Genomic DNA, 18,321 nt, shown 5'->3' on the forward strand with positions numbered 1-18,321 from the left:
GCTTGATGATTTGGTATTACTCATTGAAGACCTTCCTGCTGAAGATCAACAAGGTGATTTGCATTAAACATGCATGGCGATGGAAAACCTGTTAATTGTACAAATATGTTACTGTGCCTGGTTGACGCTTACTCAGTACTGACTGCGCCATGGGTGCTATATGGGCAGACATCGTGACTTGCTGTATAAGCAACTGCTTGGATATGTCAAAATTTTAAAGTAAAATACAGCTCCACAAGGAGGAACACAGATGGAATTACTAACTCAGTTAGCTGGCTAATGTTATTCTACATCATTACAGGGTGAGTAGTATCATATCACCAAGGTTCAAACAGATGACATGGTATGACTTAATTATCAGATAAATAAAATTAGCCAGCAAGCGAGCTATCTTGGTTTTTGACATTGGTAGATGGATTGTTGAGAAACTGAGCAGCCAGATAATACAGACCTTGCTGTCCTAGATAGCCAACTACATAGGAAAAACAGCTTCACATCCCACTCCAGAGGTGGAGGTGGCGATGTTCCTATGGGCTAATATTGGACTATGTATGTACAGCAGGATTGCTCTGGTCATAGCGCTGATTCAATTGGTTTTTGTGTCCTTGATTTTAAGAGTAGGCATCCTTTTCCAAATAGTTCTACATGTTCTGCTAGGTAGCTGCCTTAATGCTAGTGTGAGTCCATTTAGTGGGCTGCCTATAAAAAGTGTCCTCCAGCTCTCCCATGCAAACATCAACTACATCAAAAGGAAATGTATTATTTTCCAGTTAATAAATTAGAAAAAGGTAAATATACATCCTGTCGTTATAGCTTAAGGAACACTACAAATGTTTAAAAAATGTAATAAAATTGATCGCACAATGGGGTGGTGGTGCAGCAAGAAGGCTGTGGGTTCGAATCTCAGCTTGAGGCCTTTCTGTGTGGAGTTTGCATTTTCTCCCCGTGTCCGCGTGCGTTTCCTCCGGGTAATCCGGCTTCCTCCCACAGTCCAAAGACATGCAAGTAGGCTAATTGGAGACTCTAAATTGCCCATAGGTATGAGTGTGTGAGTGAATGGAGAGCGAATGGTGTGTGTGCCCTGTGATAGATTGGCGACCTGTCCAGGGTGTATCCATGCCTCTCACCCAATGCATGCTGGGATAGGCTCCAGCACCCACCGCAACCCTGCTCAGGATAAGCGGTATAGATAATGAATGGATGGATGGATGGATGGATGATTGCACAAGGTCTTTAACCATTTTATGCCGTCAGAAGTACCTATCCCAAAGCCAAGCATTAAAACTACACTGTAAACACAGAAATAACTGAACACACACACACACACACAAACATCTGCGCCCAGCCGTACCTATGACCAGGATGTTGTTGAGTTGTTCCACGCCGTCAATTTTGGACAAGAGCTGGTTGACCACAGTGTCGTGGACACCCGTGCTGCCCGCCATACTGCCTCGCTGTTTGCAGATGGCATCAATCTCATCAAAGATGATTATGTGCAGGCCACTGTTGGCACCCAGCTGAGGGGAAAGGGGTCAGGGTTAGCAAAACTAAAAAGGTAATCTTGACAAAAACTATTTGTGTTGTTGCATAATAAAAAAACAACAGAGAGTCATATGTATCTGAGGTAGTTGTTGTTCACTCATTTACAAAGTTGGGGAACTGAAAAATCTCTGCTAGCTGCAACCAGTTTTGAACCAGAACAAGGCTATTGTTTTTGTGGCTTGTTGTGGCCTTCCTGCAAACGTACTATGAATATGATTGATGTGGGTTCAAATCCTTGAGTAGGTGAATCAGATGTAGCCTTTGAGGTGAATCTGAATGGTTCTACAAAAAATGCATCTGCTGAGGGAAGATGGCACACACTGCAGAGATGTGGTTACAGCTTCTCCAGGCTACGCACAGTCTGAAAACCTAAATAGCAGCACAGAATAAGGTATAACCTAGCCCCAGTACAAGAAACTCCCATGGGGCTTATTGGGAGAAATTACTTTAAAGTTCAAGAGTTATTGAAGCCATATATTAAAGGCAAACACATTTTGTGAGAAACTGAAAAATAGCCATGCAAAAGTGCTGATATTGCTCCATAAATCAGTCATCGTTTATTTTCATTAAACGTGTATTATCTGGTTTATAAACTTAAGTTTATAAGTGCATCAAACAATGACCTGGCACCTCGGGTAACTGGCACCTGGGTCTCTCAAAAGTCTTCGTGGAAGCCAGGAGCAAGTCTGAAGTGCTGTCTATGACCACTGACCACGTACATCTATCACAAAGGTCTCTCATTAAGCCAACATGGACGCACAGTTGTGAGACACCACGTAACGTGTAGGGACAGGGTCACTGGCTCCCACACTTTCCTACTGCGCTGCATATTAGATGATGAGGAACGAGCCCATCACTGTCCCATGACCTGATGGACACTGGGGGGCTGGATGCAGGTATTGGGGGAGGGGCTGTTCCAGGCTCTGCCACACAGGTCTGTAATCTTTCACCCGATATTTATCTCTCAACACCACATGCTGGTCACGTTTTCTTTTACCCTTTAAAATTTGACTGTGACAGTGCAAATGTGAGTGGGTTTGTTTGTGGGTGGGTGTGCGTATGAACAAACATGTATGCGTATGTGTATACACGGCTGTGTGTGGCACCAGTGTGACTTTTTTGATGGGGAGCCTCACCCTCTTCTGCTCGTCCTCAGCGTCGGCAAACAGCTTGCGGATGTTGGCCTCGGACTCGCCCACGTACTTGTTGAGGATCTCAGGCCCGTTGACGATTTTGGGCTCGCGGGCGTTCAGCATCTTACCGATCTGTCGCGCCATGAGGGTCTTCCCACAGCCTGGGGGACCGTAGAGCAGGATGCCCTTCACATGCTTGCAGCCTGAGGAAAGACGCACAAGAAACATCAGTCCCTGAGAAAAAGAAGGGATTAAAACAGATAACACATACCACACTTCAGAAGAAACACATATTTTTTTATTTACAAATGTCTTTCAGAAAATTGTCATTGTCTCACTCTCAGTTCTTGAAAGAAGAGGCCAAGTGACACAGAAAAAGAAAGCAAGAGCCGGAGAAAATGAGAGAAAAGCAGGGGTAGAGAGAGAATAGAGCACAAATGAGGAAAGAAATGCACTGGGAGCTCTGAGGCAGTTAAAACAAAGCTTCAGATTTTAAAGTGCTAATGGTGCAAACCTATATGACTCATATGTCAATCAATCAACATGGAACTTGAGTATTTTTGGCACAGTCCAGATGGGTTAATAAATGCTAACCCCAACTAGACCTGCTGAGATTTTTTACAAGCCCAAGTTACATTTAAAAAGCTTTCTTTCTCACAGTGAGAATTAAAATATGTGTAAGATGTGTAAGCTAGCTAGTTAGCGATATTTACCTAACAACTACAATGTTAACTATGTGGGGGTATGTTGACTTTACTGTCCAGATCATTTAACCAATCAGACTTTATTTAGCTCAAGCTAAGCTCACTGACATGTTGTGTGGAAAAAGGCATTTAGACAGCAGACTTCTGTCATTGATACCATTTACTTTAGGCAGGCCTATACAGCACAAAACAAAAAATAGGTTTGTTTTAACAAGTGTTTTGCTCTTGTAATGAGAATTAAAATCTTATTTTTATTACTTTCTCTCTCAAATATAAAAATATTAGATTAGGTAAGGGCTAGAAGAAAATTTCTTTGACTAAATTCAACTTGCCTGACCGGCTTGTAGCCAGTAAAAAAAAATTTTCACCCGACCTGCACAATTTACACCGTGGGTAAGCTCCATGATCTCCAGTCCTGATCACAATATTTAAGTTCAGCAAAATACAAATTCAGATTAAACAAGATTTTAGTGTAAATGTGTTGTGCTAAATGATTAAGTTTGTTCAATTGCAAGAACTGTTTCACAGCATCTTAAATACTTTTTGACAGATACAAGTCAAGACTTGATTTTAAAAATGCTGTTGGTAGATTTATGCAGTTGCATTTCAGGAATTACAACTGATGGGTTGAGATAATCGATGAATCATTACACCCTTATGAAATACCTTTCATATATCGTCATTTGGCCAAAATGATCACATGTGAACCTAACTGTCTATCTGCTTAATGCTATTTATTATTAATCACATAGATTAAGAAGAGTTGGTGGATACTGTCCTATATATATATTAAAATACAATATTTTAGCAGTTGAAATGACACTGACACTGGTGTTTTAGCTTGGAGGAGCTACAGTAAAGAGCTGAGACAATGTTCTGAGCCCCTGGGATAAGAGCACTTCCTGTGCTGACCTTTTAATGGACTGTTGAAATCAAACAGTGGTGTAGGCATTGGGGAGACATTGATGCAACATTATCTTTCTGGGTTTGCACGCAGAGACCTTTACCACCAGCTTTTACTCAAAAATGTCCAATTACATCTTCACCTTTATGGTTTTGGGGGCCACCAGCTCATTACGGCTACCATTTTCCAGTCACCACATTAATCACAGCTCTCCTCAAAGGGCAGCTCTTATTGTGTGAGTGTGTGTGCGTGTGTGAATTCATCCACTGATGTGAGAGTAAGAAACTTCATCACCCATCAGATTCAGCCTTTCTGCTGGCACTACACTATAGAAAGAGGAGAGAGCCATAAGAAGGGATGAATGGTTGTAGGGAGGCGACAGAGGGCTGTAGGGAGGGGAGAAGGGTTGTAGAGAGGGGCAGAGGAATTTAGGGAGGGGACAAAGGGCTTTAGGGAGGGGAAAAGGGTTGTAGGGGGAGAACAGAGGGCTTTAGGGAAGGAACAGAGAGGTTTAGAGAGGGGAGAAGGGTTGTAGCGAGTGGACACAGGGCTTTATGGAGGGGAGAAGAGTTGTGAGGAGGGGAAAAAGGGCTTTATAGAGGGGAGAAGAGTTGTGAGGAGGGGAAAAAGGGCTTTATAGAGGGGAGAAGGGTTGTGGGGAGGGGACAAAGGGCTTTAGGGAGGGGAGAAGGGTTTGTAGGGAGGGGACAAAGGGCTTTAGGGAGGGGAGAAGGGTTTGTAGGGAGGGGACACAATGCTATAGAGAGCGGGAAGTGCTGTAGGGGGGAAAAGAGAGTGGTAGCAAGGGGGCACAGGGCTTTAGAGAGGGGGAAGGGTAGTAGGAGGGAACAGAGGGCTTTAGAGAGGGGAGAAGGGTTGTAGCGAGGGGACACAGGTCTGTGGGGAGGGGACAAAGGGCTTTATAGAGAGGGGAGAAGGGTTTGTAGGGAGGGGACAGAGAGGTCTAGGGAGGGAACGGAGGGCTTTAAGGAGTGGAGATGGGTCGTAGGAAGGGGACAGAGGGTTTTAGGAAGGGGAGAAGGGCTGTAGGGAGGGGACAGAGGGGTTTAAGAAGGGGAGAAGGGCTGTAGGGAGGGGACAGAGGGGTTTAGGAAGGGGAGAAGGGCTATAGGGAGGGGACAGAGAGGTTTAGGAAGGGGAGAAGGGCTGTAGGGAGGGGACAGAGTGGTTTAGGAAGGGGAGAAGGGCTGTAGGGAGGGGACAGAGGGGTTTAGGAAGGGGAGAAGGGCTGTAGGGAGGGGACAGTGGGAGAATGTGAGTAAGAAGCCACAGAAGAAGGACTCGCCCATTTGCTCCACTATGTCAGGAGGGAAGACTCGGGAGGCGAAGGCCCTGCGGAAGATATCGGAGAACTCCTTGTCCAGGCCGCCGATGCCCATTCGCTCAAAGTTCCAATCAGGATTGATGATAGACTGGCGGGCTTCCCTGGTCTTAGCCTTTCCTACAGGAAGAGGAAGTGGAAGGTACAGTAAATAGAGGGTAGAAGTAAAAAAGAGAATAAGGGGGTAAATGCATGGGAAAAGGCATGCACGTACTGTATGTATGGCGCCTGCTGAAAAGTTGAACTTCATCATTCAACACATCCAAATACCACAAATGTTGCATGAATCAAGTGCTATGATATTCCTGTATTCACCAAATTTTAAAACTTCTTTATTTGAATATATTTATTCACCTTTGTTAATATGCTGGACATCAACATCAACAGCTGAATGTTTTTTTAAATGGTTTTTATTGAACAGCAGAATTATTCACCATTATATGATTGTCACTAAGTGCATTACTGACATGAAAAGCTAGTCTCTATGTCAAGTACTATGACTGAAATATAGTGAAATATAGTGACACTTTTTCTGGTTCACATGGATGATTTGCAGACTGGGCAGTTTTCCTCCGGATTAACACTTACCAACCAGGGTGAGAGAAGAGCTCTCAGCCTTCTCGAAAATCACCTGACTGTTGCCCAGCAACAGACCAATGTCAATCTGCAGGGAGGAAGTACATCAGAAGAACAGACCAGGACAAAATGTTCAGAGATCTGAGCTGAATGTTGACTTTTCAACAGTAACATATTACATACTTGGATATTATTGGTAGCAGCACAGCACAATGGCTAGGCAATTAAATCCTTTGTGTGTTGAAAAGCAAGGTGGAACATTGCTGTCAAACCCCCGCAATGAGAGACTTCCTCTGAACTTTAAACATCCATACCACGGAAATATTAAATGGATATGCAGAATGAGGGCATGTAGCATTCATTGAGCAGGCACATGCAGGCACTTTAAATGTGTGCAAACAGAACTGCTGGATCCTAAGCGTGTGATGCTGGAGGTTCTCTGTACCTTGTGCTTCTTGCCGGACGCTGGCTCCCCCTTGAGGATGCTGGGGTCCATTGCCTCAATGTCCTTTATTTGCAGGCCAAACAGCTTGTCGCAAAAGCTGAATACCAGCTGAAGAAAGAGGAGGTGCAGAGTTTAGATGGTAAATCTGGCTTCTAGGTCTGTTCACCCTGATGCATTGATTTACAATGGCTTCACACTCACTGACAGCATAAAGCATTATTGGTCTCTACTGCTTCTGCACTCAGCATGATGGCTAATTTCCTGAACCATTTCAAATCGTAACAACATTTTTATGAATCTTTGACAAACATACATTTTTGCTGTAAATATGTAAATTACTTTGTTAACAAACAGGCGTGTTTGGCATTTCTCATAACTTGCTCACCACACTGCATCTGAGCAGACAAAAGCTAATATTTTGATTTAATTTTGGGTTAAAGTTAAGAGAAATGTTGGTTAAACCCAGGCCTCTATAGGGGATTGAGTCTGAAGATAAGCTGAATGACAACAAGCAAGCAAGAGACTCAAGGATCTATTGCAGCAGCGTAGATACACACAGCACTTAACCCTCCGCTTCCCTGGCCTACCCCTGTGCCACGCCCTGCTTGTCACTGTACCTGCTGCCCCACAGTGAAGCTCTGGCTGTTGAAGTGCTGGATGAACTCTTTGGCCATCTTTTCTGAGTCATAGGGGCTGCTGTCCACATTCTTCTTTTGCAGGAAGTCGATCTCAACAGTCATGGTGCCCACGCACTGCTTGGACTTGTCAAAGTTGTAGCTGGCAACTGCAGGGGGTGGATGGGAACATTGTCAAGTAAGAGTGCAAACTACCAGGACTACAGTTTTTGGAGTCTCCATCAACTGTCACCTCTAGAATTCGGCTGTTAGTTTGCCCCTATAGGTGGCTGCAATTGCACTGGCTACGTTTTACATGCAAGTGTAGCATTGCCACAAGTGAAATGTTGTTAAAGCACTATATTTAAAACTACTGCCATATTACTAGGCCAAATGTTGAACTGACTCCAGCAACTCTCCATTATGAATCTGAATCACCATTGCAAACTGCCAGAGTGACAAAGGCATACAAATACCAGACCTTAATTACCCCTAATTGATTTGCTTTTACTCCAGCTCCAGAGAAACACAACCTAGATGATTTGTGAACACGCTGTTCCACGGTGGAATAGACATATATGATAATTTGTTTTAAAAATAAATGAAGCTAAGCTTCAAATAAAAGACGCTAGACCCCTATCAAAGTTCAAAAACATAAATATGAATTTCTAGCATACATCTTGATTGTTTTTAAATGATCATCTGTTTATCACTGATTGCACCGATAACAATCAACGGTTATGCAGAAAATTCATGTCTAAATTTTAATAGCATTTGAATGAATTATTGTTTGAAATGTCATTGACTTGCTATGCGTCTGTCTTGCAAGGTCTATCCTGAGAAAATATTACTAGTCTCAAAAAACCAGGTTAAATAAAATTAATGTCCAGTAGCAATGTCCTTTAATAAGGTGGTCACCGTTTCATGATATTCTTTTCTTTAGTCGGGAATATGATTCAGCTGCCAGTTTTGACACCCACTTCATAGTCGATGACAATCCCACATATGAGAGGGAGGTGATAATATAAAATTTAATTACAAGCTGACACCCGACAGCCGTTCACCATGAAATCACATGCAAGAAAGCACTTTGGGCATTTCGTTAACAAGTGCACAGTATGCATTTGCGGTTTCCATCTATACGGATCAGCCAATGAGCACATCTGCTTTAGTGCAAACGATCCAGTAAAAATAGGCAATAACAAAAGTTTATTTGAAAAAGACCAACTGCTCAGAGAAAAATCATTCAAAGCAGGCATTTTCCTGTTCTGGGAAAATAAGGAAAAATCTCTCACTGAGGCACCCTTTGATGCTACCGACTTAAAGGTCCTAATTGATCGTTCTGAACACAGTGTATGTGAACAGGAGCGCATTCTGCAGAATGGCAACTCTAGTAAGGAAGGCTAGTTGCCTGGCAGCCTCACAGAACAAAAAATCTGATAATGCGGACAAGCTTGTTTGTTTGCACCTAAGGTAAAGAAAGAAAATTGCATTTCTGTTTTAATTATTTGTAGATGATTCAATTTGGACCAATTACCATCGGGCAGGTTTATACTCGTTCCTTCATATAACAAAGATTCATTTGACAATAATGTGCAGAGGCTGCTGAAAGGAGACTCTCTCTTCGGAAGCAGAAGTCGCAATGTCTAATCACCACGCATGATCAAAGAACAAATGTGCAGCTCTACATTCCCTACGCCTAACAACCGTTTCCGCAGTACTGTGCCTAATATTGACGACAGGTGGTCTGTACAGGGTTTAGTCAGCAGGGGGCACTAGAGCCAGAGGTACAAAAGAAACAGAAAGGTTACTGTACGGAAGGAATCGCTTCCTCTTAAGCCGAGGCCGCAGGCTGATGCCGACACCAGAGCAGCGTGGGCGACCATCTCCCCCCCCTGGTCCCGATCAATCAGCCAGGGCCCTTTCCCTGCCACCCAGGGGCTTCGCTTCTTTCTGTGGGCCATCGATCAGCCAGGCACAAGGGGGAGTACGGCTTATTCAGCTGTGCCTGACAGCTGGAATACAGCATTTTTAAAGACCCTGTACAATAGCTCCCCCCCCCCATGTAAATTAAAAGAGCTGACTAAGCCGTAAGTTAAAGATGTGAAATTACTTTTAACAAATTCCTCTGACTGGCATGTCCAATCTGTAGTATATATTCACTTCAAGCCCAATTCTGAATGGCAGACCACTAAACACAGGTGATACAGATTGGTTCAAATGTAAATTGGTTTACAGTTGATGATTACGTCTCTTGGGCAGTAAAAGATCTCGCAATATAAGAACCGCCACTTTAGCTCTTTATACAGTGGATTGCGAAAGTACTCACCCCCCAAGGACATTTGGACATATTATAGTGTTACAATCTAGAACTAAAATTGATTGATTTTTAATTGGGATTTTCTGTCACTTATCTACACAAAGTATTACAAAATTTTGATGTTGGAAAAAAATCCTTTAAAAAAAAAAAAAATCAACTACAAATAAAAAACAGAAAAGTCTTGATTGCATACGCATTCTTCCCTTTGCTATGACACCTAAATAATCTTTGGGATTTTAAATAATCCCAAATTTGAACATTCCCCGTAGCACACTTAAATCCATTATTTAAAAAAAAACAAGCACAAAACTGTCCTGATCCACGGCGCACCTGTACAAAGTGTCATGAGTAAAACATGGCTACCTATATATCTAGCTAGCTATGGCATGTCCTCACCTCTGTAACGTTATTTGTTGTCCTCCGTGTGTCCATACATCTGTATCGGTGGTACGTGCTAACTAGGTCAATTAAAGTAGGCGAAACGCTGTTTAAAACATGTTAGGGTTAGCTAAAGTAACGTTAGGCGATAAAGCTGTGCTTAAAAATCTTGTGTCGTTCGAAGTAGTGATTTTGAGAGATGCACCTGCACATGCGTCCTACTAAACAAAGCACCACCTGCACATTCGTCCCTCCAAACGGCCCTCTCAGGTCATCCATGAGGGAATGGGTGAGTGAGTGACCACAATTTGCCACGCATAGCCCACGGCAGCAGGCAGTCGTGCGCACCATGGGAAAAATGGACAGAATGTGGCACAACCATCCACCAAATCTGTGCGACTGGGCAAGGAGAGTGGTGGCCAGAGAAGCCACCAAGGGGCCAATGGTAACTCAGAAGGAAGCTGTCGAAATGGCAACTATTACACATGCGCTCCACAAAACTGTGCTATATGGAAGAGCAGCACGGAGAAAGTCATTGCTACAAATCCGCCACATCAAATCCCATTTAGATTTTGCCACAAGGCACGTGGAAGACACAGCAAAGATGTGACAACAGGTTCTCTTGTCAGACCAAAATTGATGCAAAATGCTATGTGTGAACAAAGTGAACCCTGCTCATCTCTCTCAGAACACCATCTCCACGGTGAACCGTGGTTGTGGCAGCATCACCGTTACGGGGCTGTTTTTTATCGACAGGCACTGGGAAATTTCGGGTTGAGGATTGAGGGCAAGTTGGATGGAGGCAAATATTGGAAAACCCTAGAGAAAAATCTGCTTCAGTCTGCAAGAAACATTGGACTGGGGTGGAGGTTCACCTTCCACCTAAACACACAGCCAAGCTACACTGGAGTGGTTTATAAATGGAATGGGCAATTCAAAGCCCAGACCTCAATCTAATAAGAGAATCTGTGGCAAGACTTGAAAGTTGCAGTTAACCAATGCAGCCCATCCCACTTGAGAGAGCTTGAGCAATTTTTCAAAAGTCACACAAGCCACACAAGCTCACAGAACGGGACCGCCAAGTCCTGAAGCGTGTAGCACGTAAAAATCATCTGTTCTCGGTTGCAACACTCACAACAGAGTTCCAAACTACCTCTGGAAACAATGTCAGCATAAGAATTGTTCATCAAGAGCTTCATGAAATGGGTTTCCATGGCCGGACAGCCGTACACAAGCCAAAGATCACCATGCCAAGCTTCGACTGGAGTGGTGTAAAGCACATCGCCATTGGAATCTGGAGCTGTGGTAACATGTTCTCTAGAGTGATGAATCACGCTTCACTATCCGGCCATCTGATAAACGAATATGGGTTTGGCAAAATGCATGGTGCCAACTCAACTGGCCTGAATAGTGCCAACTGTAAAGTTTGGTGGAGGAGGAATAATGGTCTGGGGTTGCTCATCATGGTTTGGGCTAGGCCCTTTCATTCCAGTGAAGGGACATCCTAATGCTACAGCGTACAGTGACATTCTAGAGAATTGTGCACTTACAACTTTGTGGCAACGGTTTGGGGCAGGCCCCTTCCTGTTTCAGACAGGAATGCCAATGCCCCCGTGCACAAAGCAATGTCCATAAAGAAATGGTTTGCTGAGTTTGGTGGGGAAGATCTTGACTGGCCTGCAAAGAGCCCTGACCTCAACCCCATCAAACATCTTTGGGATGAACTGGAATGTCGACTGCGAGCCAGGCCTTATACCCATCATCAGTGCCCAACCTCACTAATGCTCTTATCACTGAATGGAAGCGAATCCCAGCAGCCAAGTTCAAAAATATAGTGGAAAGCCTTCCCAGAAGAGTGGAGGCTGTTATAACAGCAAAGGGGGTATAACTCCATATTAATTACCATGGTTTTGGAATGAGATGTTCAACAAGTACATATGGATGAGGTGTTCAGGTGTCCACATACTTTTGTAAATGTAATGTACAAAGCCTCTTCATCAAAAAATATAGTATACAGCAGTTACTGCGAGCACACTCTTGCTGTACAGGAAACAGTGATACATCTTGAAATTATAAAAATCACATGATCATGATGTCACTTCTGTAATAAAAGCCACTGTTTAACCAGCTGTCAAAACTCACTCTACAAATTTTCTCATATTTTCAGAGGAAGATTCTCTGCCTGAAACAATCCCATGTTTTTTGTGTCATTGCACATTTGTCTTATCATTCAAGGTGCATTACTTATAGAGGGTATGCACTGACGTCACTTTCCCACCGGAATACGCCCCCTCAGACGGGACTGAGTGACAAAACATCCTGCGACACGGCTGCCTTTAGTAGAGGAAACTGCAAAACCGGGAGTAAAACAAACAATTATCTGCTTAAATTAAAGGCAGTTGGACTCGACAGTGATCCTTACAACTTACCAAAGAACCAGTGGTCCATGGACATTCAACAAGAAGTTGGAGCTATCTTTTCACAGACTGCCAAAAGCTAAAGAAGAGAGAAGCAAATGCATCGCTGCAATTCGCAGAAACAACTCGAATCCAGGCACCAAAACGTGGATTTGCGGTTGTTATTTTGTGTCAGGAATGTTGGAATTTTGGGTAAAATCATACCTTAATAATTTATATGCTTGGCTAGCTAACTCTATCTAACCATCCCCCCTTTGTTTGTAGAACACAAGGCTCATCATCATGGATGTTTTTTAATAAATGCTGACAAAAACTTTACAGTTACACAGAATATAAATGAAAGATGCTAAATATTTAATTGATTAGTAGTCAATACAGTACATAACTTAAGGTATGATTTTACCCAAAAATCCAACATACCTGACACAAAATGACAACCACAAATCCATGTTTCGGTGCCTGGATTCCAGTTGTTTCTGCAAATTGCAGCGATCCATTTGCTTCTCTTTTCTTTAGCTTTCGGCAGTCTGTAAAATTATAGATTCAACAAGAAATTGGAGCTATTTGTACAGTCAATCGCACAACAGCTCTTTCCCATTTTAGATGTGTTTTTTGTGTTTTCGCGGCATTCAAGCTGAACGCTAACGCTGCCGTAGTCTTTCTGCCACTCAGTCGGTGTAACGGCAGTGACTTCCACTTACTGTGACGTCATGTGCATACCCTCTATTAATTGAATGTGATGAATTGATGTACTATAAGCACACAGCTAAATGCCTTTGGAGACTGTTGTCTCTGTGACTACAGGATAAATACATTTTTAACTTTGTGACTTACCTTCTACTTCCTGTCCAATGGAAAGGCCAGCCCATTTCCTCTGAAATAAGAAATAGCTCATCAGTGCCTCCTCCACTACGAGCTAACCTAAGTGCCCTAATTCTTGATAGATGGCACTCACAAACAAGTAAAAAGAACAATACATACAAAAATGTAAATCCTATAACTATATACATAAATATGTAATACAAAATATGACATATATTAAACATATATGTATTAAGCATATATGTTTAATATGTCAAAATATACTGTATATGTTACAAATCATCAGTCACTACTGTTCTTATGAATGCCATTTTTAATTACGTTGAATAAAAGTATGTACTTTTTTGACATATTAAATTATTCCTTGTATTTAGAATTGTATAATTGAAAGTGTACGTATACATACAGTATATTGACATACACAACTTTTTTCAAGCGGAAAACATAGTTGTTGTGGCTGACTCTGAACATTTACAGCAGCAGTGACTTTTGAGTTTGTAATCAGTTGTACGGGCAAGAAAGGACAGTGTCATAATTGCATAGTGACCCGAGTTTTAAACAAAATCCAAAATTCTTAAAAAATAAATAAATAAATAAATAAATAAAATGGAATCAATCAACCAAACTATATTCAGGTAAGGGAGAATAAACTTACATTTTTCAGAATTAACAGTCCTGCCAAGAAGGCAATTCTCAGCAGGCTGGGTAGTGTAGTGGTAAGTACAGTAGTACAGTAGTGTTTACTGTACTACTGTACTGGGTAACACTACTGTAAGATGATCAGTTAACTGCTTGACTTCTGTTTCCACTAATGCTTCATAATGATGTAATTATATTTTACAGGTCTGGCTGTAAAATATATTCAGTCTAAGGGGGTTTACTGTGGTACCTGAGTTGCTGCGGTCATGTTTATTGAAGGAGTTGGAGCGGGCAGAAGCAGCAGTTAGTGCAGAGACAGAAAAAGAGAGAAAAGGTGCATGCAGGTAGGCTGCTAAAACAGCTGAAGAGGTATGTCGTGTCCCAGTGTTGCAACATGGCAGAGCTCACGGCCAAAAATATCAAAACGTTACAACAAACAGTTTGAGATAACCTCAATCATGTTTTTCATGAACGTGTCCAGCTACAGTATCTCAGTGCTTTCAAAGAAACCTATTATTTTGAAGGAAAAAAGAACATACTCCATTCATAAAAACTTGAATATCTCGAGATGCTTCGATGTCAGTAAAATGGAAAATGTCAGGACACACTAAGTTATTATTCTTTTTAATTTATCTCAGGATTTGTTACGGTATACAATATTGGTCAAAACTAATAAGTGAAATCAAATTAGATTAGATTAATTGAAAAACAGAGAGCACTACAGTATGCTTTTTTGAAATGTCCAATTTTGACTGAAATACAAATGACCCTCAATGGTTCATCACCACTCTGTCAGCCATTTTGTAAACTAAAAAACTATGTTAATTTTCACCAAGCTGTGGCTGCATCTGATACAACTGAACTTCTTCAGCAGAGATTATTTTCAATAATTAATAAAGACTGACTAATCTTTCAGGAAGTGCAGCATTCTATTCCTAAAAGTCCTACATGTGCATGCATATGTTAATACAGTGAATGGAGGTGTGCATGTGTCCAGTGAAACGGTGCTTGGTGGCTTTCAGATGAAACGACACCACCCACCTGCGGTAAGCTGAAGGCAATGGTGCCTGGCACCACACTGTGGTGGGTTTTTACAGTGAAGACAAACTTGTGGGCAGGCGTGGTCTTGACAACGACATGCCTGCAGGGAATGAAAAATAAGAATGAAAAACACAGCGTGTACAGGTGTGGCTGTTTACATTACTTTACCTTAAGCATGCTAACTTGCTGAAGAAAAAATTTACATTCATGCAACCAAATGGATCAAGGTAAGCACTCGCTTCAAAAGAACACTGTGTTCCACAGAGTAACAGTGAGACATTCAACTCTATGGCTTCCTAAATGTGAGCCTACACAGTCTATGCAACAGGGGGGTCATATCACTCCTATTTTTTCAGATTCAGTGGTGATGCTAACTAGCTGGGGAGTAATATTCTGACCGAACTGATTGCTTGATCTTAAATACTATTAAATTGTACAATACACATCTCAATTAATGTGAAAACACTGACAATAACAAAGGATGGAAGGTTTTGAAAAATAATTTCATCATGCAGCTCTAAACTGTAGTTGAAATTCCAAATTGACTACATTTTTCCAGTTGATGATTAGCATTATAAACATATGGATAAAATTACAGGTCAGTCAATACTCAATGAAAGGGTCACAAGCCAATAAACAATGCACATCTGTCACTGCAAATCAATACCAATCTGAGATGCATCTGCCTCTGTAGATCTAGAGCAGGGGTAGGCAAACCTAGTGCTGCAGTGCCAGAGATGGTCCTGGTTTTTGTTCCATCAAAACCAATAAGTATATAACTGGATTAATTTTCATGAATCAGGTTTAATCAAGCTCAGATCAAACAGAACCCAGAAACAGAAACCAAATCACTGGCACAGGACCAGGGTTGCCGACTCCTGAATAAAGAGGATCATCACAAAACATGTCAAACGACCTGGCGTTCACCCCTCTGATGAAACAATAACCCTTTGGTTAACTGACAGATCGGTGACATCAGAAAGCCCCGGTTGCTCTATGCCAACAGCCTTGATCTGCTGAATCCATATGAATGTAAAACTGGTCTACTGGCTCATTGAACGGGCAGTGAAAACCCATGTGGATGATGAATGGCCACTGCAAAGCAGCAGCATTGTAAAAGTGAAAGCACAGGCTAATATTTCAGGCTCTCTCTCCTCCGCCACAGTGCAGTATTGGCCAGACGGAAAGGTCATGAACTGGTTGCAGTTGATTTTAAACAAAAGGCAGAGCTAGTGTACACACTGCGGATAGAATTATACCTTGTGTGCTTGTGCCTTAAATTCACAGCCAATCCCATCTAAGCTGACAAGAAAATGGGCATAGCTTTTAGGGTTTGAGAATTAAAGTGACTGCTTTTGCAGCAGACACAAACCACACAGCTGATCTTGGGGGGCCACAGGGCAGTACAAAGGCAAGGGCATCTCGTTTCAGATCATTCAGCAGGAATATTAAAAAGGGGGAGAGTGTCAGAAAGGCTATGGTCATACTTACATCTTTTGGTTTAACAACCATATGACTAATGACTCACTGCTGTTACGTGCCAGTTTACATGCACATTTGAGAGGAGCAAAGGCCATTCCAGTATGTACAAGTAACAGAATTCACAAAATTAACAGAAGTAACAGAACTCACAACCACATTTAGAACTGGTCGCTAATGTTCTAATAATGTAATTGATGTAATGTTGCACAGACTGCTGATTTCCAACAATGTAGTTTGTTGTTCTCCAGAAATGTAGAAATTTGTTGCAGTTCATCTTTATAGATAAATTATTGAGCCATGCCTTCTTTGATCCATTTTACCCTTAGTTGATCATATCATGCAGCTGGTGAACAGACCTCAAAGCTGGTGGTGTTCATTGCTGACTGGGCAAGTAGCTCACTGCGCAGGCCCTACCAGCAGTCTACTGGGCTGCTACTGTGCGTTCACACACAGCAATGCTCATATGCACATTTACTGTATTAAACATGTGGTTCCACTCCCTGCTTCAATCGAGCAGGACTAAATAGTGCAGTTATTGCTCCCTCCCAGGACCGTACTGTCTGTGAACTTAGCAATAAAATGAGAACACTCAACCATATCTAGCACTAGAATGAACACAGCAAAAGTACGGGTTCTCATGTTTGCCCATTCGAAGTAGCCTAATTAAAGGCAATAACACGATCTGGCACCTAAAGTGACAGTGAACAAAGATATGCATTGAATAGATACAATTCATTTATGAATAATAATTTCTCAGCTATCTTGGTCAATAATAGATTGGTCAATCGCTCAGGTACAAGGCCAAACCAATTTACTGCAGGTGCATAAATTCCAATTAGAAATATTTTGGACCGTGTAAAGAATCCTGCACTGCTCATCAATAGGAAAAAAAGTTCCTTCTCATTGAGGTGTAGGAAAAATATAACATATATTTAAAATGTGCCTTGAGAGGAGCACATCATCCTATGGAAAAGAACAGATAAATAACTGCACAGCAGTTTTAGGCCCCTGAGCTCAGGCTGATCTAGAAATTTCTATGATCTAGTGTTCTGCAGTACTATATGGGCCTCTGGTTGCCAAGAGGGACAGTGAATGTTGTTTTCCTGTCCAGAGTTGTACTCACTGTCCGGACTGCAGGTCTTTCTCGCTCACCACGGCGCAGTTTGTCAACGACAGCTCGTCTGTCGGGCATCGCGCGGCTTGCATAGTCTGTAGGAGCGACAGGGAAAGAGAAACAAGAAAGAGTCAGAGCAGTTACCATGGCCTGGCTTCACCCTTGTGTAAAACGTATAATATAGGTAAGATGCATTTTACTCGTGTTGACAGTGACCTTTGTGATGTGCTCTGTAAAGCCACGAACATCACAGGAAGCAACATGTGCAAAGCTGGGAAATGCATTCTAATCAGACCTCATTCACTTAAAACCCCTCATCAGTCCCAATCAAGTCGCAAGATCTCCAGGCTCAGATGATGTGGGCCAGAGAGCTTCCGCATTCAAGATAGTATTTGTAAAGGCTGGATTTACGTTTGTGTAAGATGTCACCTTCTCCAGTGCTGTGCTTCATGATCTGGTGGTCCGGTGCATAAATAGTCACCTCTGTACAAAGTAAAATGTCCAGTGTTAATTCAGCTCTAACAGTGTTAATTAAACTCTTGGAATGTGTGACCAAATGCTATCTATTAAGAGTTAAATGAACACTGTTAGAGTTCAATTACCACTGGACATTTCACTGTGTAGCACGTCTGGCAGCCGTCAACTGGCTGGTATTCTGACCAGAGGAGCAGGTGCCCGCTGCCCTGCACAGGCAGCCCCAGCTGCTCACTACTTGATAGCAGTCTCACACTGCTACCATAGGATTCCACAGAGCAGATGCATCCCTTGCCGTGTGGCGCATACCCCATTTTTGATGTAGTTTGGCTGAGGTCTGATGCCTCACAAGTGATTTCTGTTGCACATACCAG

General features: G+C 42.3%; 1 protein-coding gene across 2 annotated transcripts in view; it reads right to left on the bottom strand.

The window, feature by feature from the left end:
• LOC135247651 (vesicle-fusing ATPase) overlaps positions 1-18,321 on the bottom strand; it is a 60,406-nt gene that overhangs the window by 23,845 nt on the left and 18,240 nt on the right. For both annotated transcript variants that reach the window (XM_064321362.1, XM_064321361.1), the window contains exons 2-10: positions 17,483-17,568; positions 14,878-14,977; positions 13,210-13,249; positions 7,264-7,430; positions 6,647-6,754; positions 6,214-6,289; positions 5,590-5,745; positions 2,679-2,878; positions 1,352-1,517 (exon numbers count right to left, since the gene is read on the bottom strand). In XM_064321362.1, coding sequence (XP_064177432.1) covers positions 1,352-1,517; positions 2,679-2,878; positions 5,590-5,745; positions 6,214-6,289; positions 6,647-6,754; positions 7,264-7,430; positions 13,210-13,249; positions 14,878-14,977; positions 17,483-17,568 — 1,099 coding nt within the window. The remainder of the gene's footprint in view (positions 1-1,351; positions 1,518-2,678; positions 2,879-5,589; positions 5,746-6,213; positions 6,290-6,646; positions 6,755-7,263; positions 7,431-13,209; positions 13,250-14,877; positions 14,978-17,482; positions 17,569-18,321) is intronic.

This window comes from Anguilla rostrata, chromosome 2 (assembly GCF_018555375.3).
Source record: "Anguilla rostrata isolate EN2019 chromosome 2, ASM1855537v3, whole genome shotgun sequence".
In the NCBI taxonomy this organism is placed as follows: Eukaryota; Metazoa; Chordata; class Actinopteri; order Anguilliformes; family Anguillidae; genus Anguilla; species Anguilla rostrata.